The 19,656-nt window shown below is 42.2% G+C and overlaps 1 protein-coding gene across 2 annotated transcripts in view; it reads left to right on the top strand.

Moving 5' to 3' along the window:
- Window positions 1–19,563, top strand: part of LOC111075039 — a 61,965-nt gene extending 42,402 nt beyond the window's left edge. The window contains exons 4-5 of one of the 2 annotated variants that reach the window (XM_022368104.2): window positions 1,656–1,707; window positions 19,305–19,561. In XM_022368104.2, the coding sequence (XP_022223796.1) occupies window positions 1,656–1,707; window positions 19,305–19,366 (114 nt within the window). In that variant the 3' untranslated portion in view covers window positions 19,367–19,561. Of the gene's footprint in view, window positions 1–1,655; window positions 1,708–19,304 lie in introns of both variants that reach the window. The other variant, XM_022368105.2, reaches the window with a different exon arrangement.
- Window positions 19,564–19,656: the final 93 nt, after the last annotated feature.

Raw genomic sequence — 19,656 nt, 5'->3', positions numbered from 1 at the left:
CATACATATGTTGTATGTAAGGAAGAATATTAGACAAAGAAAATGAATGATAGATGAAAAAGGAAGTGGAGAGAGAACTGAACAGAGCAGAGCAAAGCAAAAGAAGCTGGACTAAAGGCGGAAGCTAGATGAAGCTACAATATTGGAGGTGAACTAACCCAGTTCCTGTTCAGAAAAGGGAAGAGCAGACGCAAGGAACAGGTGGAAAGTGGCCAGAGAGAGAGAGAGAGAGAGAGAGGGGAAGAAGAAAGGCAGGGAGAGTAAACGAAGCTTTTCATTGAAGATTGGAGTAAGCGGAAGAAGGAGCCAAAATGATGAAGAGGAAGTGTAATAGAGAAGTAAAGCGATTATGGGAAAAATATGAGCAGTTAGATTAGGAGGAAAGGAAGCTGCAGATAAAAGATTGCTCTGGTGGGGGCAGAAAAGAATCTCCCACACGGCACCAAAATCTTCGGCATTCCTCCAAAATTCGTACATACATATGTAAATAGATATGTAAATAGATGTACATATGTATGTATTTATGTACATCTATTGAAAATGCAAGTAATTTTTGGCAGCGATGAAAGGAAAAACCACAAAGCAACAGCAACAAAAGAATGTTGGAGAGAAGACAGAGAAAGAAAGCAGCTCCCAAAGGGAGAACATAACGGAACGGAGCAGAACAGAACAGAACAGAACAGAACAATAGGCTGAACTGATGAAAAAAAGCAGCGGGGATGATATGGAGGCAAAGTATAGAACCTAAAACCAAACCAAACTGAGGAAAATAATAACAACGTGCAAATGAAAATCTGAACAACAACACAACACAACACAACAGAGTAGAGCAGAGCAAAGAGACAGAGAGAGGGAGAGAGTGAGAGTGTGTGGTGGTTGCGAGAGCGAGAGCGAGAGAGGCGGCAGCTGACTGGCGAGAGAGCTTCGTCAACAGTGGGTCAAAGACCTGTAGGAGGTCGTTTCAGTCGTTGCAGTGGCAATAGGCAACGTACAATACCATGGCGAGGCAATGTGTTTGTTATTGCTGTTGGCGGCGACGTCGTCGATGGCGGCAGATAGCGTAAGCACACAGACACACACGCGCGCACACACAGATAGACAGAGATAGAAAGATAGAGACTGAAAGGCGCAGCACTATTGAATAACCAGAGACGGACGTCAGCAGCGGGCTGCATTTGCAGAGACTGCTGCAGGCCAGTGTGTGAGAGCAGAGAGGCAGCGAGAGAGAGAGCACAGAGCTTGCTCTCCAAAAGCTCGTTGGCTGTTTGCTCTCTTCTAATGCACTGGCGTACAGCTGCTGCTGCTGCTGCTGTTGCTGCTGCAGCCTCTGCCTCTGCCACTGGCTCTGCTTCTGCTTCTTCTTCCTGCACGAACGACCCAGCGACCGAACGAACGAACGAACTAACGAACGAACGAAACGAGCAAAAGCGAAAAACGAAATCAAGAGTGAAATGCAATCGGCTGCACATGCAGGCATTCTAGAGCCCAACGAGGGGGGTTGGCTGTGGGGTGTGTGGTGGGGTATGGCAGTGGTAGTGTTGTGGGGGGGCATTGTATTGTACGTAAACATGAATTTGATATGATTATACACCCCGTTCTCACTCCTTCTCTCTCTCTCTCTCTCTGTGTGCTTGTCTCTTTCACACTCGTTGCAGACATGCCAGGCGGAGGAAAGACAGCAGACATCAGCAGGATCACACAATTCAGGTGAGTGAGTGGGATCCCGATATGCCCGATTATGCAACACACAACCACACCCACACCCCCCCCCTTACCATACCCCTTAGCACACCAATCTCCAATGGGATGAAGTGCACTCCAAACACTGTGATTGCATGCCCCTAGACCCCATGACACCCACAGGTAGTCATTGCGATACCCTAGCATAGGGTACTACAAATTACGATTTGGCATATACTTATTCGTGCAGGAATTGCTATACCTATGTATGTGTACATATGTATGTATTTATCATATACTATAATTGACAAATGAGGTAGCGATTTTTAAGCTTTTTTTTTTCGGCACCAAATATCATTTGTGTTGTCCAGGAGAGAGGAGATAAATACGATTGGTTATGTTCATTAAAAATTTAGTTCAGATTTACTCCTTACTTCTATCCTGATGCTGTATAGCATCCACAATGGGAAATTAACTAAACTAATGAATATTATTAGCCTCATTCTGGGCATCGGAAGTTTTTGAGTGTTTGAACTATTTTAGATTGAGCTAAACATATCGTAAAGAGGTTAATACTTAGCCTTAGCTGATAGTTTATCTGAAATCTTTAAGTCTTTGCTGAAAATTGTTTCGAGCTCGCAGGGGGTATGGTTTCGGAGAGTCTGAACTTCTGCCTTCCTAATGATCATTTAAGTAAGATTTTAAGCAGATTTTAAGCATATTTTAAATAAAAGGGAATTACACAAATTGCTATCGATAGATAACTGAATGAAGTGTTCTTGTAAATTTTACGGCTGTAAGTTATTTTAAAATCATGGAATTATTTATTATCCACTCTGCACTTTTGTTAATTGTGTAGCAGCAGAGATATAATTCTTAAAATCTCGATCCTTATCCCTTAGGGTATCCCTTTATTCGGTTCTGATTCCTTTCCACTTCTCCTTCTCCTGCTACTCGTATTTTTTGTATTTTTCCATTTTTTTTTTTTGCATATCATTTTCCTTTCGCGTTGAATGTTTTATGTGCCACAAGAGCTGCAAAACTTTTCCGCTTTTCACGTTCAACGACGACGATCGTGGTACTCCGTACTCCGTCAACCCCTTGTCCCTGCTCCATCCCACTCCTACCCTCCTCCCCCACCCACCATTCAGCTGGTTGTCGCCGTCACTGATGTTGTTTTCCTTGTTTTCCTACGTCTGGTCTGTCTCTCTCTCTCTCTCTCTGTCTCTCTGTTGGTTGTTGTTGGTGTTTTTTGGATTTTTCTTGCCTGACTCCATTTGCGCAACATTTTGCGGTGCACACACACACACACACACACACGTACAAACATACGATATAGAAGGGGATAGAGGGGGTGCATCATATGATTTGCAATTTCCATTTGCCGCTGCATGCATTGCTGCATTGCCTGCATTGCCTGGTTGCGTAACCCAAAAGTTAATGCCACATAATCATGGCTGAAGTTGCAACAAACTGAGCGGTGCGGTGCGGTGCTGCTGCTTTTGCGGCGGCCGCAATGGGAAATGGGGAAATTGTTGTTGCTGTTGTTGCTGCTGCTGCTGTTGCTGTTGTCCGGGGTAGTAGGCACAACCATGACACGCCATCTTGCCGATCGCCGCAGCAGGTTTTCCAGTTTTTCTTTTTCGTCCGCTTTGTTTTTGCTTTTTTTGCAACGTTTTTCCTGCCACTTTCTCTCTCTGGCGCACGCGACGACGCGACGGGACGATGAAGTAATCGACTGCCCCAGCACTGGTGAGCCCCTGCCCCTCTTCTGACCCCTGATCGCTTACCTGCCACCGATGCAACGGGGTAGGTTGATCGTCACAAAAGTTGCCGTTGCATTTGCACTTTTTTTTTTTTACCGGTGACTTAATTTTTTTTTTTTTTTTTTTGTGTGCTTACTTTCCATGGAAAACGGGTTTCGCATTTTCCTTCATGCCATGCCATGCCATACCATGCCAAATGGTAATGATGCTCGTTGTCGTCGCTTGTGCTGGCTGCTGGCTGCTTTTTTCCAGCCTAACGTGGATCGAGATCGCAGCCAGGCGGGGCTCTTGGCCACGTTTGGTGTGTGGCCCAAACGTGGCCTGCTAGTTGATTACGTCTTCGTGCAGCAGCAGCGGCTGCAACTGTGGCATTTGGCAGGAGGTATGGGGTATGGGGTATCGGTGGGTGGGTGTGATGTGATGTGGGTGAGTTATGTTGTGTGTGCGAGGCCCTAGACCTCTGCCGGGGGTATGCGATCAACCAATAGATACGATCCGCCTCGAATTTCCTTAGCGAATAAAGAGCACCCTGTATTAGGGTAGAGGACTATTCTCATTGCATCCAGTAACTGATTCAGAAACTCCATAATATTCGATTAGATCTAGGTGATCTTCAGATAAAACTGTTCGCTAAGATACTTGTACAGGGCTATCAGTTTCCTAGCTTAAGTGGAATATCTGGAAGGATCAGGGAGCAGGGTTGATACAGACAGCGATCTTGACTCCGCCATTGATTCACATACAGAATCTGTATACTTTTAGGCAGTCGGAAACGATTTCTTTTTCAACATAGCCCGGCAATCCCTGAGCACGGGGCATATATCCTTGTAGCAAACATAACAATTGAGTACTTTACGAATAGTTGTATCTTTAATTCCTGCAATTAACTGCAGAGTATTTCTATCTCAAAAGGTTCATCTCGGATATTTGTACACGGAAACAAAATAATTCCCCAACTGTATAGATGGATGATAACAGATCGATAGATGCGAATAAAAATCTACACCTGCAAACGTACATACATATATTGAAGGATTAATGATTTTTGGGATACAAATTGAATTTTGGTTTTCCTTTCCCACTACATTCATTCATCAGTTGCAAATTCTATTAAAATTTTGTATAGATCTATTTTCAATGATCCCCGCTAAGGATATTGGCATTCAAATAGCAGTCAAATTGGGTTACACATTACTTTTCTGTACACGAAAATGTTTCCAACTGGCTGGCCATAAACGGTGCGGCACGATCGAGGAAATGAAACCCCAGCGGCCTATCTTCAATTCTGGCATCAATTTACGGATCGGATGCCTCATGGCAGATCTCTCTGTGTCGCCTCCTGGCTTCCCCCTGCTTCCGCTGCTTGATCTGTAATCGATGCCAAGCCGTGCAGGTGGGCACAGGAGCAGGGGCTGGGGCAGGGGCAGGAGGGAAAGGAGTGCAGAGAGCGAGCGCGGTGAGCAAAGTGGGGAAAAAAGTTGTTTGTGGCACTTCCTGCTTGGGCATGCAACCATTTGAAATTTATCATGCCACATGCAACAGTTTCAACTCCTGATCTCCTCCCCTCGCCCCACTCCGCACTCCGCTCTCTCTCTCTCTCTCTTGTCTCGTCTCCGCCTTTTGGTGTGCTCTTCTGGTTTGTAACGGTTACATTGCCTGCTAACACCATTTTCCTTTTGCTGCTGTTACGTGAGGAAAAACGAAAGTAAAACTCGCAATTTACCGCCGACGATGACTTTGGTGCAACGTTGCAATGACGTTGTTGCTGTTGCTGTTGCTGCTGCAGCTATTTGTTGTTGTTGCAATTACAGTTGGCATTGTTAGTTTTCATTTTCACATTATACCCTAGCACCTAACCGGGAAAAACTGAGCACTTTCCATTGATTGCCGACTTGGCTCACTGTCGGTACACGTAATTGGACATGTAGCCAGGTGGAAGAATTCAACGAAATGTACAGGCAAACAAGAAGCAGTTGCTCGATTATAGAATACGATTTATCTACAATCAATATCAAGATCTAACAGTTTTTATTGTATTTTAAGAAAATCAAATAATGTGTTCCGATGGATGAATAAATTCTATAAGATAAGCTTATTTCAATGCGCTTTATTTTATTGCAATATTTTGTAAAATTGCTTAAACAAAAAAAGGTGACAGTCGCATCTACTAAAGTATTGGCATACTCATGTAGTAGTTCTTGGAGTCAATCCTTATACAAACATCAGTAGCCAAATCATTGAAGATCTCTTTATGGATAATTTAAATTCTTCAATGGAGTATCGTACGAAAAGCATCAAATAGAATCAATCTTAGGTTAAAAGACCGCTTAAGATGAGCGTACAGAACGAATGCCGATATTAATAATCTGCTTCAGATGTGAAGTTCCTTGATCCTTCATAGAAAAAATAAAAACTGATCGTTAAGTTATATATTTCCAAAATAGAATATCATGAATGAATGATCAGATCTTTGGCTAGATTATTATTATTTTTTTTTTTTTTTTTTTTTTTTAGCTTTATTTAAGATCAGCGACCGCTGACTTTTGTGTATTATCAGTGCTTCTATATGGATCAGTTTTTAGTTTGGTTGGATGATCAGCTGATCCTAGCATCGATTAATGATCTTCGAATGTTAAACAAAGTCACTGCTACTGTGCAAGTCTGTGGTCTCTTAAAACGGATTCTTAGAAGGGTTTCTGGTAGCAGGATCAAAACAGAAAAATCTATCAACAGATCCTTCATGGTCCGTGATCGGTTCATAGCTTTAGCAAAGCTAATTGATATATAAGATATAGATATGGGGCATCCTTTTTATTTTAGTGTATAGCCGTTTTCGGCTCTGGAAAACAAAGATATCCGAAAAAAGGTTTTTTTTTTTTTTTCGTTTTTCATTTTCATTACGACGCCGCCTGATCGAATCAGTGAATGGGGAAAAACGGGATTTTCCAGCCGAAAGGCAAGAAAACTGGAATGTGGCACACACACACACACACATGCACACGGATGATGAGGGGGTTGGTTGGGATGGTGTCTTTAAGGGGTGGGATGGGGGAGAAGGGTGGCTGGCTGGCTGGCTGGTTGGTTGGCTGTTTGTTTGGTTTGGTTGGTTACACCTCACTCTGTTTCGTGGAGGTAAAGATCGCCGTCGTCTCCGACTTGTTTCTGTTTTGTGCTCTCTGGCCACCAGTTGGCTTGGTTCGGGTTAGGTTAGGCAGTTGTTATGTCATACAAGGAAGCGAATGATGGCCAACAGCAGGCGGGTGAGTGGGGAGAATGGGGAATGGGGAGTGAGGAGTCAGGTGAAGGTGCTGTGTGGAGGGGGCTGGCTGCCTGTTTGGACATTGGGAAATCGTTGAAGCAACAGCTGGAGATGGAGCTGGGAGCTACAGGCGGTGACTGGCGACTGGAGAAGGCTGAAGAGATGCCAAGACGTGGGTTTCGCTGTCTTTATCCTCCGCTAGTACCCCCCCTCCTTCGAACAAGTTTTCCTTTCATCGACAGCATAAACTTCGTGATGCTTTTCCCATTTTCGTTTTCATTTTGATTTTGATTTTCTAGGTTTCCTGCTGCTTTTGGCGTTACTGGGTAAATGTTACATAATCGCTGTGGCTCTGGGCTCTATGTCTTCGTCTCTGTCTCTATGCCGTGCCCGTGTGTCTTACCCAAAATCCTCTCTCTTACCGCTGGCCCCTGTCGTCGTCGTCGCGTCTTCGCTCCTTCGCATGTGAATGAACTTTGCTGGAAGTCGAACTTTACAACGAGTCGGAGAATTAAAATTGTAAGCTTCCAGAGAGGTTAAGCTGTGATCGAGGGGGCTGTGGGATTGCCAAGGTGGGTCAGAATAGGGTGAGGGTGGCCGGTGGCGGGTGGCGGTGCGCGGGTGGCTAGGCTAGGATATTTTTGGTTTGGATTACGTTGACTTTCAGTTTCCCTTTTATTCGGTCTTTTGTCTTTGACCAACAATTCAGTTTGGAGACCTCTGGCCTCCGCTACGAATCTCAACCCCCTTTTGCCTGCCCATTTTCTATCCCATATCCCGCCCACACTCCCTCCACCCCCACCAGGTACGGGGGGCTGGGATACCTTTTGGCCTGGCCATGGCTGTGGATAATGGGCAAAAAGCAATTAAAATGTCAAAAGCGTGCACAAAAGGAGAAAGTGAGAAAAAAAGTGCAAACGACAAAAAAAAAAAAAAGATTTTTAAGCCATTGTTGCTGGTTGTTGTTTTTTAAGTTTTATTTCATTTTTGGTATATTTTGTTGGTGTTGCTTTTGGCATTTTAACAATTACATTTTTTTTTTAAATGCGAGACAGGCGAGACCCAAAAGCAATAACAACAACAAAATAAAGGCGGAAAAAACCGAAACAAAAAAAATATAAAAATTATACGAGTGTCAAAAGTGACCATGGCAATGGGGTGTGGTGTGTGGAGGAAGGGGTGAGGGGGGTAAACCAGCAGGAGGATCCCCAAGCAGAAAAATAGCAAGAAAATTGTAAATGATTTTAGCAGGGGTTTGGGGTCACTTATGTATGTACATAAATATGTACTAAGTGGTATCTACATAAAAATAAAAATGAAATAAATTAAATTAATAAAACTTGAATGAAATTAAATAGAGATGATCACATTTATTTAAAACATAAATCTTTTAAAGTATAAAATACCTACAAATATATATGAAATGTTATTTAATTTTTGGGAATTTAATTAATTAATTAATTAAAACTAGAAAAATAGAAGTGATAAGTGAAAATACTTTCTTTTGATACATTTGTAGATCAAAGTGTAAATGTTACAATTTCAGAGTTTTTTTCCGCTTGGTGTGGGGATTCCTTTTTCTTTATATACAAGTACATATACCCAAATGTACATATGTCTGCCCCCATGATGATCATTGGCATGACATATGTACATATCATATGTATGGCACACAATTAATGTGTAATAGCAACAAAAATAGTTAGAGCAACACCAACACCAAACGGCTACGGCAACACCAAACGGCAACGACAACGACAACGACAGACAACGAACAATAATCATAATATAAACATTTGAACAACTTTCACTTGGCGCTTAAATTCAAAGCACGACAAATTCAACGACAAACGATCCAAAAGCTCATTGTGTGAGTCCCGTCCGTTCCCGCGGAGAGTGCGAGTGCCTGGGCGAGGGCGAGTGCGAGTGCGAATCAATGAGTGTGGTGTGGGTGTCTACTACGAGCGAGCACAGAGCACAGAGAGCACAGACAACACCCACGCAACACAAAAAAAAAAAAAAAAATAGGAGCTTAAGATGGGGAGTAGAGATCGAAACTCGATCGCCCGCCAATGCAAAAACGTTCGAGTAATTCGAATGGGCATCAACTGCGAATTGATTAAGTGAATCGAATAATCGAAAGGCTGATCTGTGCATGGACTGAATATAGGAAATTCGCATTCGCCTTCGTCTAGAGAATCATCTACACCAAGCTGGAATAATTGGAAAGAGCTTGCGCCAAGACGGCTCCACACAAGCACACAGCAGATATGTATCAACATCAAGTATCAACAGTCGAAAAATAACCTTAGGATTCTCCCGCTGGCGTTCGCTTGCACTCCTGTTCGCTGTTCGCTGCGGCACATTCGCTGTACAAATGTCACATAAGCGAACGGCTACTTTCGTTCCGAATGGCACGAAACAAAAACCATTCGGTATGAGCCATTCGGGTACCGAGAGCTAGTCGTTTCCAGAACACTGCACTCGATGGCAGCCGTCATTAGAGGGAAGAATTTCGACCCAATGAGATTCTCCTCGCTGTCGCCAAGTCCCGGGGGCGCTTTCAGAAGGCCGTCAGGGAAGTGTGTTGCCGTTTCCATTGTACAAAATGCGACAAAGGCAGCCGCAAAGACCTTGACTACGATAGCCCCCGATGATGATAATGATGATGCCCATGCCCCATTAGAAACTCCAGCGCCATTACGCCTTACCCGACGCCCAGTTCCGAGTCCACTCTGGACTGCAAATGGCAACTCAAATCTGTTTGTTGCATCGCTTGAGTTATTTTAAATATAGAAATATATAAATCATAAATACATCAACAGGTTGGATGGAGGTTGCCATCCAGCACGTACATAATTATGTATTATGTTAATAATTATTAATTAGTAATTAGTAATTAGTAAATTAGTAAATTTAACTGTGGCGCTGGGTCTTCCTTTGCCCTCATGAGCTGACAAAATTGAAGCATTTCGTTGGATTTGAGTTCAATTGAAGAGCTTGTTAAAAGCGCTGAAAAATGTACATGTGCATATATCCTTGGTTCCCGCTCTGTGGATTATCCAACGTTGCCTTGAAGTGCGCTTAACGGCAGCCCAAGTAAACCCAAGTAAACCAACTCCACCTCCCCCGACAATGGACGAATAAATGGACTGCAATCGGCCGCAAGAAAATCAAATATACACATGTATATACATATACTGGGATGTACTGTATTGTACATGGTACGTACATATGTATGTGTGACTGTGTGTGTGTTTCTATTTCGTTGCTGACTTTGAGGACCGGTCGCAGCCCACCAGCCCACAGCAGCAGCAGCTCCTCATTCAAGTCTGTGGAGACTCCTTTCACACATCCTTTGGACTTCCGCTAAGGCTTCTAGCACCTAGCACCGCGCTCGATCCGTGCGCAGATCGGCATGGGAATTAAATTTTGAATGTGAATGTGGATGTGGATTTTGGATTAAATTTGATATTGGTATTGGTATTGGTATTGGTATGGGGGATTGGGCATGAATGGGACATGTGACTGTGGCTGTCGGCTGTGGCTGTCGACTGTCGGCTGTGGCTGTGTCATTCAATGCCAGAGGGTCTTGCCTGTGACACACTTACGGGTGCGTCTCTACGTAATCCACACACGGATTTTTATATAAACATTGTGCACATACACACATATACATACATATGTATATGTGTTTGTGTGTGTGTATATATATAGCGCTATATAGGCATATGTCTGTACATCCAGGAGCTGTCATGTGCAGCAGGCATTGTGTGCGCGTATCAATGTCCTTGGCGCGCTTGTGCCCCGTTGTGGGACGTTGAACCTTTGGCTGACGTGTTGCCTTGGAGCAGACTAAATAACGGTCCAGGTTAGGGTGCTGCGGGGGGTTGGTGGGGGGATGGCTGGGCGCCTGTGACGGGTGACACGGTTTTGGGACCTGCGCAGTAGCCGTCACGGACATGGACATGGACATGGACACGGACACGGACATGGACACGGACAGCGTTTGGCTCGGTGCGGTAGGTCAGTGCTGCTGCTGCTGCTGCTGCTGCTGCTGCTGAGCGAAAGCTCTCCGTTTCCGTTGCTGTTCGGCTTCGGATCGGTTCTGTTAGTTTTGTGCTCTGCTCTGCTCTGACCTGACCTACCCCAGTCGAGGCTGGTCGTGAGCAGCGCGCTGCACCGTCACGTCACCTTGCCAGTACACCCCCCCTACCCACTCCTCAGCCACGGCTGAAACTACTGCATGCCCCACAGCATTACCATCCTGCATGCATTTTTCGACTGCTGCTGCTGCTGCCACTGCCACATCTGTGTTCTGTCTGTGTGTGTGTGTGTGCGTTTGTTTTGCGCCCAAGTGCAAGTTCAATCTATAAATTTGAACGGATTCTGTGCTCGGCCCCGACCCCGAACCCTGCATCTGTCCGCCCTTCTGGCTGCCCCTGCATCCGGCATGCTGCATGCTGCATCCACAACCAAGCAGCAGGCTCTCCTTCGCTCTCTCTCTCTCTCTCTCTGTCTCTCTCTGTCGCGGTGTGTCCTTGCCAAATTGCAAAGTTCATACATCACAGGCGAGCACACATAGCGAACACACAGATACAAAGCTAAGCATCCCCCCACACCCCCCACACCCCAACACTTTTGTTGATTACACTAGTCAACACGATTTTTCCTCAAGGAACAAAACGAACTTTTTCTTAAAAATTTGGGGCTTAGAAATGGTTTGATGATATTTTTTTTTTTCTATGTCAGAACTTTTTTTTGAAGAATTTTTGAAAACTGGTATTTTTTTTTAATCTTTTTTCAGAGGTAGCGCTTGTTTTTTTCACATAGCTCTAGATCTTGCGTCTGGTTGTAAAGAACTTTGCTATTTTGAAAAGATAATTAAAAAAACTAGAAGTTAAGCCTAAACACTTTGTGATTACAGCTTACCGTCTGGGAAATATAAAGCATTGAAATGCAAAAATGATGATTTTTGTGCGGTATTTTTTACGAAATTTTGACTTTAAAAACCCAGGAAAAGTCGAAAAAAAATTATATCTTGTGTCCTCTATTTTGTTGTGTATAGGTGCGTTAATTTGGCGTCGTTTAAGGTATCGCGAGCCCAACTGCCAATTGGGAACAAAGCAAACGAACAAGGGTTGTACATTTGGTACCTGATCGCGTTCCTTTGTTCCCAATGGGCAGTTGGGCTCGAACCTTCCAAAAGGTATTTTTTGTTCATTTTTTTCATATTTTAGGTTTGGTTAACGAATTTTAGCTCCAAAGTCTCTCCATAGATTTTAATGAGCGATACCTTAAACGACCCAAATTAACGCACCTATACACAAAAAAAGGCACAAATATAATTTTTTTTCGACTTTTCTGGGTTCTTAAAGTCAAAATTTCGTAAAAAACTCACAAAATCATCATTGTTGCATTTCAATGCTTTATATTTCCCAGACGGTAAGCTGTAATCACAAAGTGTTTGGGCTTAACTTTAGCTATTTTAATAATCTTTTCAAAATAGCAAAGTCTTACAACCAGACGTAGATACTAGAGCTATGTGAAAAAAACAAGCGCTACCTCTAAAAATAGCTTAAAAAATAAATACCAGACTTCAAAAATTCTTCAAAAAAAGTTCTGCCATAGAAAAAAAACCATAATTCTTTAAAAAATTTTAAATCCCCATATCTATCAGAAAAAGTCGGTTTGGATCCTTGAGGAAAAAAAAGTTCGATTTTGTCGAGCCGTGTTATCGCCTCCCCCGAAATCCAATCGAATCCGAATCAAATCTGAGAACACCGCACTCATGGATCGTAATAGGAATTAGGATATTTCGTTTAGAGTTTGCCAGTAATTAAAATCAATTCATAGACACACACCGAGAGGGAGATTTAAAAAGTGTTCATGGAGCTCACTGGAATTAGCCAAAGCTTCAAAAGGAAATGAAAAACTGAGAGATGGAATCCCAAGGTGGGAGAGGTGCAGAAATCTAAAAGATATATTGGAAAATAATAATGGCTACATATTGGATTTAAGGTTACATCACCTATTGAACAGCTGATTAAAATTGGTAGAGAAAGACATTCTGCAGATTCTGTAAAATGCAACAGGAAACATCGGTACACATCCTATATGCATAGGCACATATATAACTACATAATAGGACATACCTATGGGCACTTCTCTGACTAGGCCCACCGAGACCAAGTTAAAATGAAAAAAAGAATTTTAAAATCCGTCTTATTTTGACGTTACTATCGAATGTATCATTCGACTTCAGAGAAATGCCCAAATGTAGATTAATAAAATGTTGAGTCATGATAATAAATTATTATAATTATAATAAATATAAATATAAATAATATAAATTATTAATAATAAAAATAATAATAATGGAAATATGCAGAAGTAAGAAATGACGAAAAATTCGAATACCATTAAAAAAAATTAAAAATTTTAAGAAAACAAAAATTGCTGTAGTAAAAAACCAAGAAATTAAAATTATTCAAAAGAGTGTTGCCACCATCCATATATGTATATGCGATGCAAAAAGTGTTGCCCCATAAATGTAGACTCAATTTAAAAGTAAATTTTTGTTTTTCTATAATTTTAAGCTTGGGGTTGTCTTTGCCCATTTTGCGTACCTTCTATTGGTAAATCATTGTATGCTATCCGCATTCAGTGTGACCCCATTCACGTGCCCAATGCCAGCCAGTGTTGCGCCCACGCACAGACACAGCCACACATAAATAGGCAACAAGATCAAGAATCGAAATGAATTTAATTCTTGGTACCTGATTCTTGGGGGTGGGGAGGATATTTGTCTAGCCATTTGCCTAGGTCTAGGCCACAGCCATGCCCCTTGCCCATGCCCCTTGCCCAGGCCCCATGCCCGTTGCCCACTCCCCATTTTCCATGCTTTGGCCAATAATGGTATGAGTAGTTTATAGCCAGAGAGGCATGCCTTTTGCCTGCCTTTCCCCAACTGTTCTTGTTCTCCATCTCCCTCTCTCTCACTCACTCTCTCTTTCTCTGTCTCTGTCTGGGTCTGGGTCTCTTAACCGATCGATTGTCTGTCTGTCTACCTGTCTGGCATTCGTTTTATAAATATCAATTTCCCACTGATCCAATCAACCAGCAAACAACAAAAGTTCTGGCTCACGCGCCAACCTCTGCCTCTGCCTCCGCCTCTCTGCCTCTCTCTGCGAGTCTGCCGCGATTCGATGTTAAGTTCAATGTTGAAATTAGCATAAAATACCGTTAATTGCATTAGCATTAGTCTGGCCCGGACTCGGACTCGAACTCGGACTCGCCCCCGTCTCGTCTTGGCTCCCACACCGTTAACGGCGAGCGATCAATTGCGTTGTCTCTGCCACGATTACCGATCACCGATCCCCAATACACCAATACACCAGTATACCAGTACCCGAGTACCCCTGTTCCAGCAGCATTCAACATTCGATTGCACTTTTTATGGCGCATTCTTCGCGCATATGTCACGGAATCGGCGACAGCAGTTATCCTTGAGCATGTTGCCTCTGTCGCGCTGCCAGCGTCTCTGTCTTGCTTTTCCGACATTGCATTGCGCATACGCGCCGTTGGCTCCCCCAGATCAACAGCAAATTTCTCAGTATTTAACCGCGAGCCAATCCATTAAAAACGAAAATAAAACTCAATAAAAATGAGAATCTATAAAACAAATATGTAGATGCTCGACTAGGGAGGGGTTCATCTGGGGGCTTAAGTTACCCTGTAAAAGTGGTGGAAGTGGGCAGGTGTTGAAGCCAACAGCAGTATTCAGATACGCTTTCGCCATACCCATAGATATTCTACGTAGATCCAATTAAAGTTTCTGCGGCAAAAGAAACGTAAAGGTTGCTTTGGGTTTTTCAGGTTACAGGATTATGCTGGGGAGTTCATTGCCCAGTCTTGGCCATGGAAATACTTCTGATTGGGCTATCCAATCGCTGATATACCTGATATATTCCAATTGGCAGGGGGAGGCTATTGGCTATTAACTATCGATCAACGATAGCTGTAAAATATGATTATTGTTTTGTTTTTGCTGTTGCTGTTGCTATTGCCGCACTAAGTTCCGTTATGCACAGCTTACAATATAAATAACCACATATATCTTTATACATATACATACATATACATCTATATAAATGTATGGTATGGTATGGTATGTTATTGTATGGTATGTGTGTAGAACCCAAAGATATCAGAGAGCGCAGAGTTAGCTTAACATTGACTCTGCTGCTGCTAGACGGTTTAGCCCTGACCATTAAACAAGTTGTGAAGAGGCTGAGGCAGAGGCAGAGAGAAGATTGTGTTAGTGGTGGGAAGGGGAGAGAGGAAACTCGACCATATTTCAATTAATCAACATAAACATTTACCATTTAAATGTCCATTAAATGCGTTTTATTTAATATAAAAATTTATTTATTTATTATATTAATTATTACTTAAATATAAAAATAATTTAAAGTAAATATCATGCCTTAAATATCTACATTTAATTTAAAAATAAATTAATATCATGCATTGAATACATTTAATTTAAAAATGAAATACATTTATTTTAATTATGACAAATATTTTTTTTAACGAATATTTTACTTTTAAATGCAAATAGTAAAATTTCAGGGTATTTTATTGCGTTATTCCTGAATTGATATTTAGTAAAAAAAAAAATTTGAAAAACAAAAAAAAAATTCTTTAAAGGTAAAGAAGGAAATGAGAAGAGTGAACAAAGAGTATGAGGAATGAGAAATAGCGAGTTTGTCAAGTGGCAAGAATCAATCAGTTAACAATGTTAATCCACAATATGGGTAGGAAAGAGGATCGACGTGTGAGTTCGAGGAGTCGAAAGTGGAGGAGGAGATTCGATGGGGCGGAGCGGAGCGGAGCGGAGTATCGCCAAAAGCTAAGCAAGATGAAAGAAAGCAACAACAGCGTGAACAGAGAGCAGTGGAGAAAGGAGAGTGCAGAGTGCAGAGCGTGTAGAGCGTGGAAGCGTGCGTAGAGATAGCTGAGCAAATACAAGTAAAATATTTGACCCAGTTTCCAGACGGTGTCTGTGTGTGTTTTGGTACTTGTGTGGTGTGTCTTCTGTAGTTGTATGCCTACTAAATAATTTGTTGTTGTTCCTCTATCGCCCCGAAAAAAATAAGTATTATTAATTTGTATGTGTGTCTGTGTGTGTTTGTGTGTACCCTCCACTGATCGAGCGTATTAGCTGTGAGCAGGCAATCGATCATCCGCGGCAGTGCAGAGCATTTCCGCTTCGCCCAGTTAACCCCAACCCACCCCAGCCCACTCTCCCTCTCTTTTACTCTCTTTCTCTGTTGATGTTTTATGCCGGGTGCGAAGAACATGAGCAAACACACACACACACACACACGCAACCGGCAAAAGCAAACAAATTTTGTTCGTTCACCAAAATAAAAAAAAAAAAGGTTTAAAGTTTTTTTTTTTTTGAAAAAGAACTCAAAAAAAACCGATGATTGCCGATAAGATAAAGCCACACAACAACAACGCCAAAAAAAAAAAAAAAAAAAACTACATAAACTAGGAAAGAAATTTTCGGGAAAAAGTGGAAAAAAAATACAAACACACACACACACACACATGCACGCTTTTTTCTTCTATTTCGAAACGCTGGCGACCTACTTGTTTGATATGTGTGGGCGTGGACACACAGCGGGCTGGGGGGGGACACACTTTTTGGTCGGAGGGTGGAGGGGATGTCCGAAACAGCCGTGTGCTGCTTTCGGCTTTTTTTTTTGTTTCTGTTATTCGTTGTTAAAAAAAACAGCACAAGAAATAAACCGAAAAAAAAATGATTGTAAACAAAAATAAACCTTCAACTTGATACGCGTCCAGGGATGTGTTGAAGGTGTCCCCGATAGAGAGACAGAGCAAGAGAGACGGGGAGAGAAACATGTGCACACATATTCTGTGTGTGTGTGTGTGTGTGGAGTGTGTGCGTGGAACTATCGGCATACCAAGGCACCGAGGGCACAACAGGCACAGAAACAGACACAGATGCAGATACAGCTACTCGAACAGACAGACCCCGAAAGATCTCTCAATGTCTCATACACCTTTCCACAAAATTAAGGGGCTGTCGAGGGGCCGGCGAGGTGGCAAGCAGGCACGGGGCACGGGGCACTGATATATAGGTCACCAGCAAACATAAATAGTGCGCTGTGGGGTGGCTAGCGCGACGCTTGTTGGCGGTAATGACGCATAGAACAAGAGACCAAGAATAAACCCAGGAAAATGCGTGTATAAAAAAGGAAATCAATCACGATATAAAACGTTTTTCTCTCATTTGTAGCCAGCCACAGATGGCAAAGATCGTCCCGCCACCCTCCTCTATTATGGAGAATCTTCTTTTACTTTTACTGCTGATAGAGCTGATCCATTCCATCAATGACAATAAGCTGTGGCCGTGCATAGATCATACAGCGAAATGTTTCCGCTTTTAAAAGCATTCCGTAGAACCCCCATCATTGAGGTGGTTCTAGGTCTTAATTTGTATTTGTATTTATTTTATAAGGTTCAACTATGAGCAGTTAAACTAACAAATTATAACGTAATATCAATATGACAATGCAACATACAATTTTTTAAATATTTAAATAGAAATAGAACTTAGATGGTACGATTCTTATATGTACATATATTGGAACCATTTAAAATGGAATAGTTACCAGCTCCACATAAGAGCCTCCATTAGATATGTCTACATATCTTTACATCTACATATACATACATATGTACACACATATGTACACATGTACATATAAATTTAAGAGGAAGTATGGACATCATTTTGGCGATCTTCTCAAATACTTATTAAAGTTTTTCCATATCTTCAATAATATTCTCCCTCCCATCAAACATTTCTGCATTTTTCATTCCTTTTATTTGTGCCCAAAAATATAAAGATCTAAAGGAGATTTACTACTCGCTTTCACTCGCTTTAATGTTCATTTCCCTGCCAAATTTTGTCTCCAACTTTTGTCTCAAATTGTTCTAATTTATTCACTCTGTTCTCAACCTTTTTCCCTACTCTTTGTTGCATACCATCTCCATTAGCTGCTTCAGCTTCTTTTTTCTTCATTATCCTTGAACCATCATCTAGTCCTCGATATCTGCAGAACTCTTTAACCCAAAAAGGTTCTCTTCTTGCTGTCCCCCCAATTCTGATCTCTTTCCCCTCTGCCCTATCCACAGCTTGCTTTGCTTTTCACCCAGCGACAAAATGTGGAGCAGACAAGAATTTTGTCATCCAGCAGCAGCAGCAGAGAAATGAAAAGAAAACCCACACACATTTTCAAGTTCTTGGCCCAGCGCCCGTCGCCCATCAATTGTCGGAGGGGTGGTGGTGGTTGTGGCGGGGGGAGGGGTTATGTTGCAGTGGAAAATATTGATGCTCACTCAAATTGTTGTTGTTGCTGCTGCCCAAAATCGATCCCTGGGCGGCTGTTGCTGCTGTTGCCGCTGCCTGTCATTCATTGTCGACGCAACTGTCAAAATTGACCCAAAAAGCAGCCAAAAGAATACAAAAAAAATGAAGACTAAAATCCAAAAAAGAAATAAGAATTTGAAAAAGCGCAGCAAAGCAAGGGCTAGGGGTGGGGTGGTGGGGGGTGGTGTGGGGTGATGGTGGTAGGGTCGTCGGGGGAAATTTGATATACCCGGCTGCAGCACTCCTCCTGCCACACGCTGCCCTGCTCCCCTTTGTGGAGGGAAATCCGAGATAACGGTGTGCATTTAGTCCCATACAGAAAAGAAAAGAATGGAATAGAAAAAAGAACAAAACACTTCACTTGACCGACAAAATGCTCAATGCCCGAATTGGAGGAGCCAAATGGGAAATTGAAATGGTAGAATGGTCTATGTGGACTATATAGAATACATATCTGTATTATGCAACACTATCCAGCCCACCATTAGCCCCAAAAGAAACTAGAACAAACTATCGAACTTATTTTGTGCATATGTATGTATGTATGTATGTATGTCTGATATACATATGTATATACAGTGCGTTTCAGAGTTGTCAGTCGCTGAAGCTCAAAGGAAATCTCGTCTTGTATTTATTCGACTGGGATCAATGCAGAAAGGGATATACAATAACAAATAGGAATAAACGAATTTTGAATTTCTTATATGTATATTGTATATATGTACATGAATTAAGTGCATATTGTATATATGTACATATGTGTGTGTATGTACAAAATATATACTGTAGGAGGCTGATACTTCAATTCTTAAAGTGTCAGACTGAACACATTAATCCTTATGTCCTGATCTTGGGTTACATCCAACACTCTATTATATGTACTGTACATATTTATATGTACTGTATGTCTTATGTGCTCACCGTTCTATAGTCTAGTGTAGCGTGTAATTTTCCACAGATAAAAAGCTAAACATGTGAATTCTTAGCTTATTCTGAGCTACTCAGAGCATTAGGATATTTTATAGCATAGGTCTGTCATTTGAATATTTTAATAATTTAATATTAAATATAGAATATTTCGATACAGCCGATGATACTGATGACTCCATATCGATCTTCTTTGCCATTTCAGTTCTAAGAGGGAATGACGCGGGCATTTCTTTTGCAGCGTTGGACTTTCGTTTTATAAGGTAAGTGCTTGGTGCTTGGTGCATGGTGGCCGGGTGGCATGGTGCCATGGGTCACGTCACAGTGCCACGAGGTGAGAATTGATACGGGTACTAGATTTATGGTTAGGTGTAACCCACTCCACAGGTGTACGGGGCGTGTGGTGTGGTGTGGGGGGGGGGGGGTGCGTGCCTCGCGCCAAGTTCGAGTCGCTTCTGGGGTGCCGTGCCCCTACAGATGCAACCAAAAGTTCCTATATGTATTCCATATATATATACATATGTATGTATATATGTTTATCTGTATGTGTATGTATG

Source organism: Drosophila obscura, unplaced genomic scaffold, assembly GCF_018151105.1.
Source record: "Drosophila obscura isolate BZ-5 IFL unplaced genomic scaffold, ASM1815110v1 contig_18, whole genome shotgun sequence".
NCBI classification, from domain to species: domain Eukaryota; kingdom Metazoa; phylum Arthropoda; class Insecta; order Diptera; family Drosophilidae; genus Drosophila; species Drosophila obscura.
This window is presented reverse-complemented; position numbering and strand designations above follow the sequence as displayed.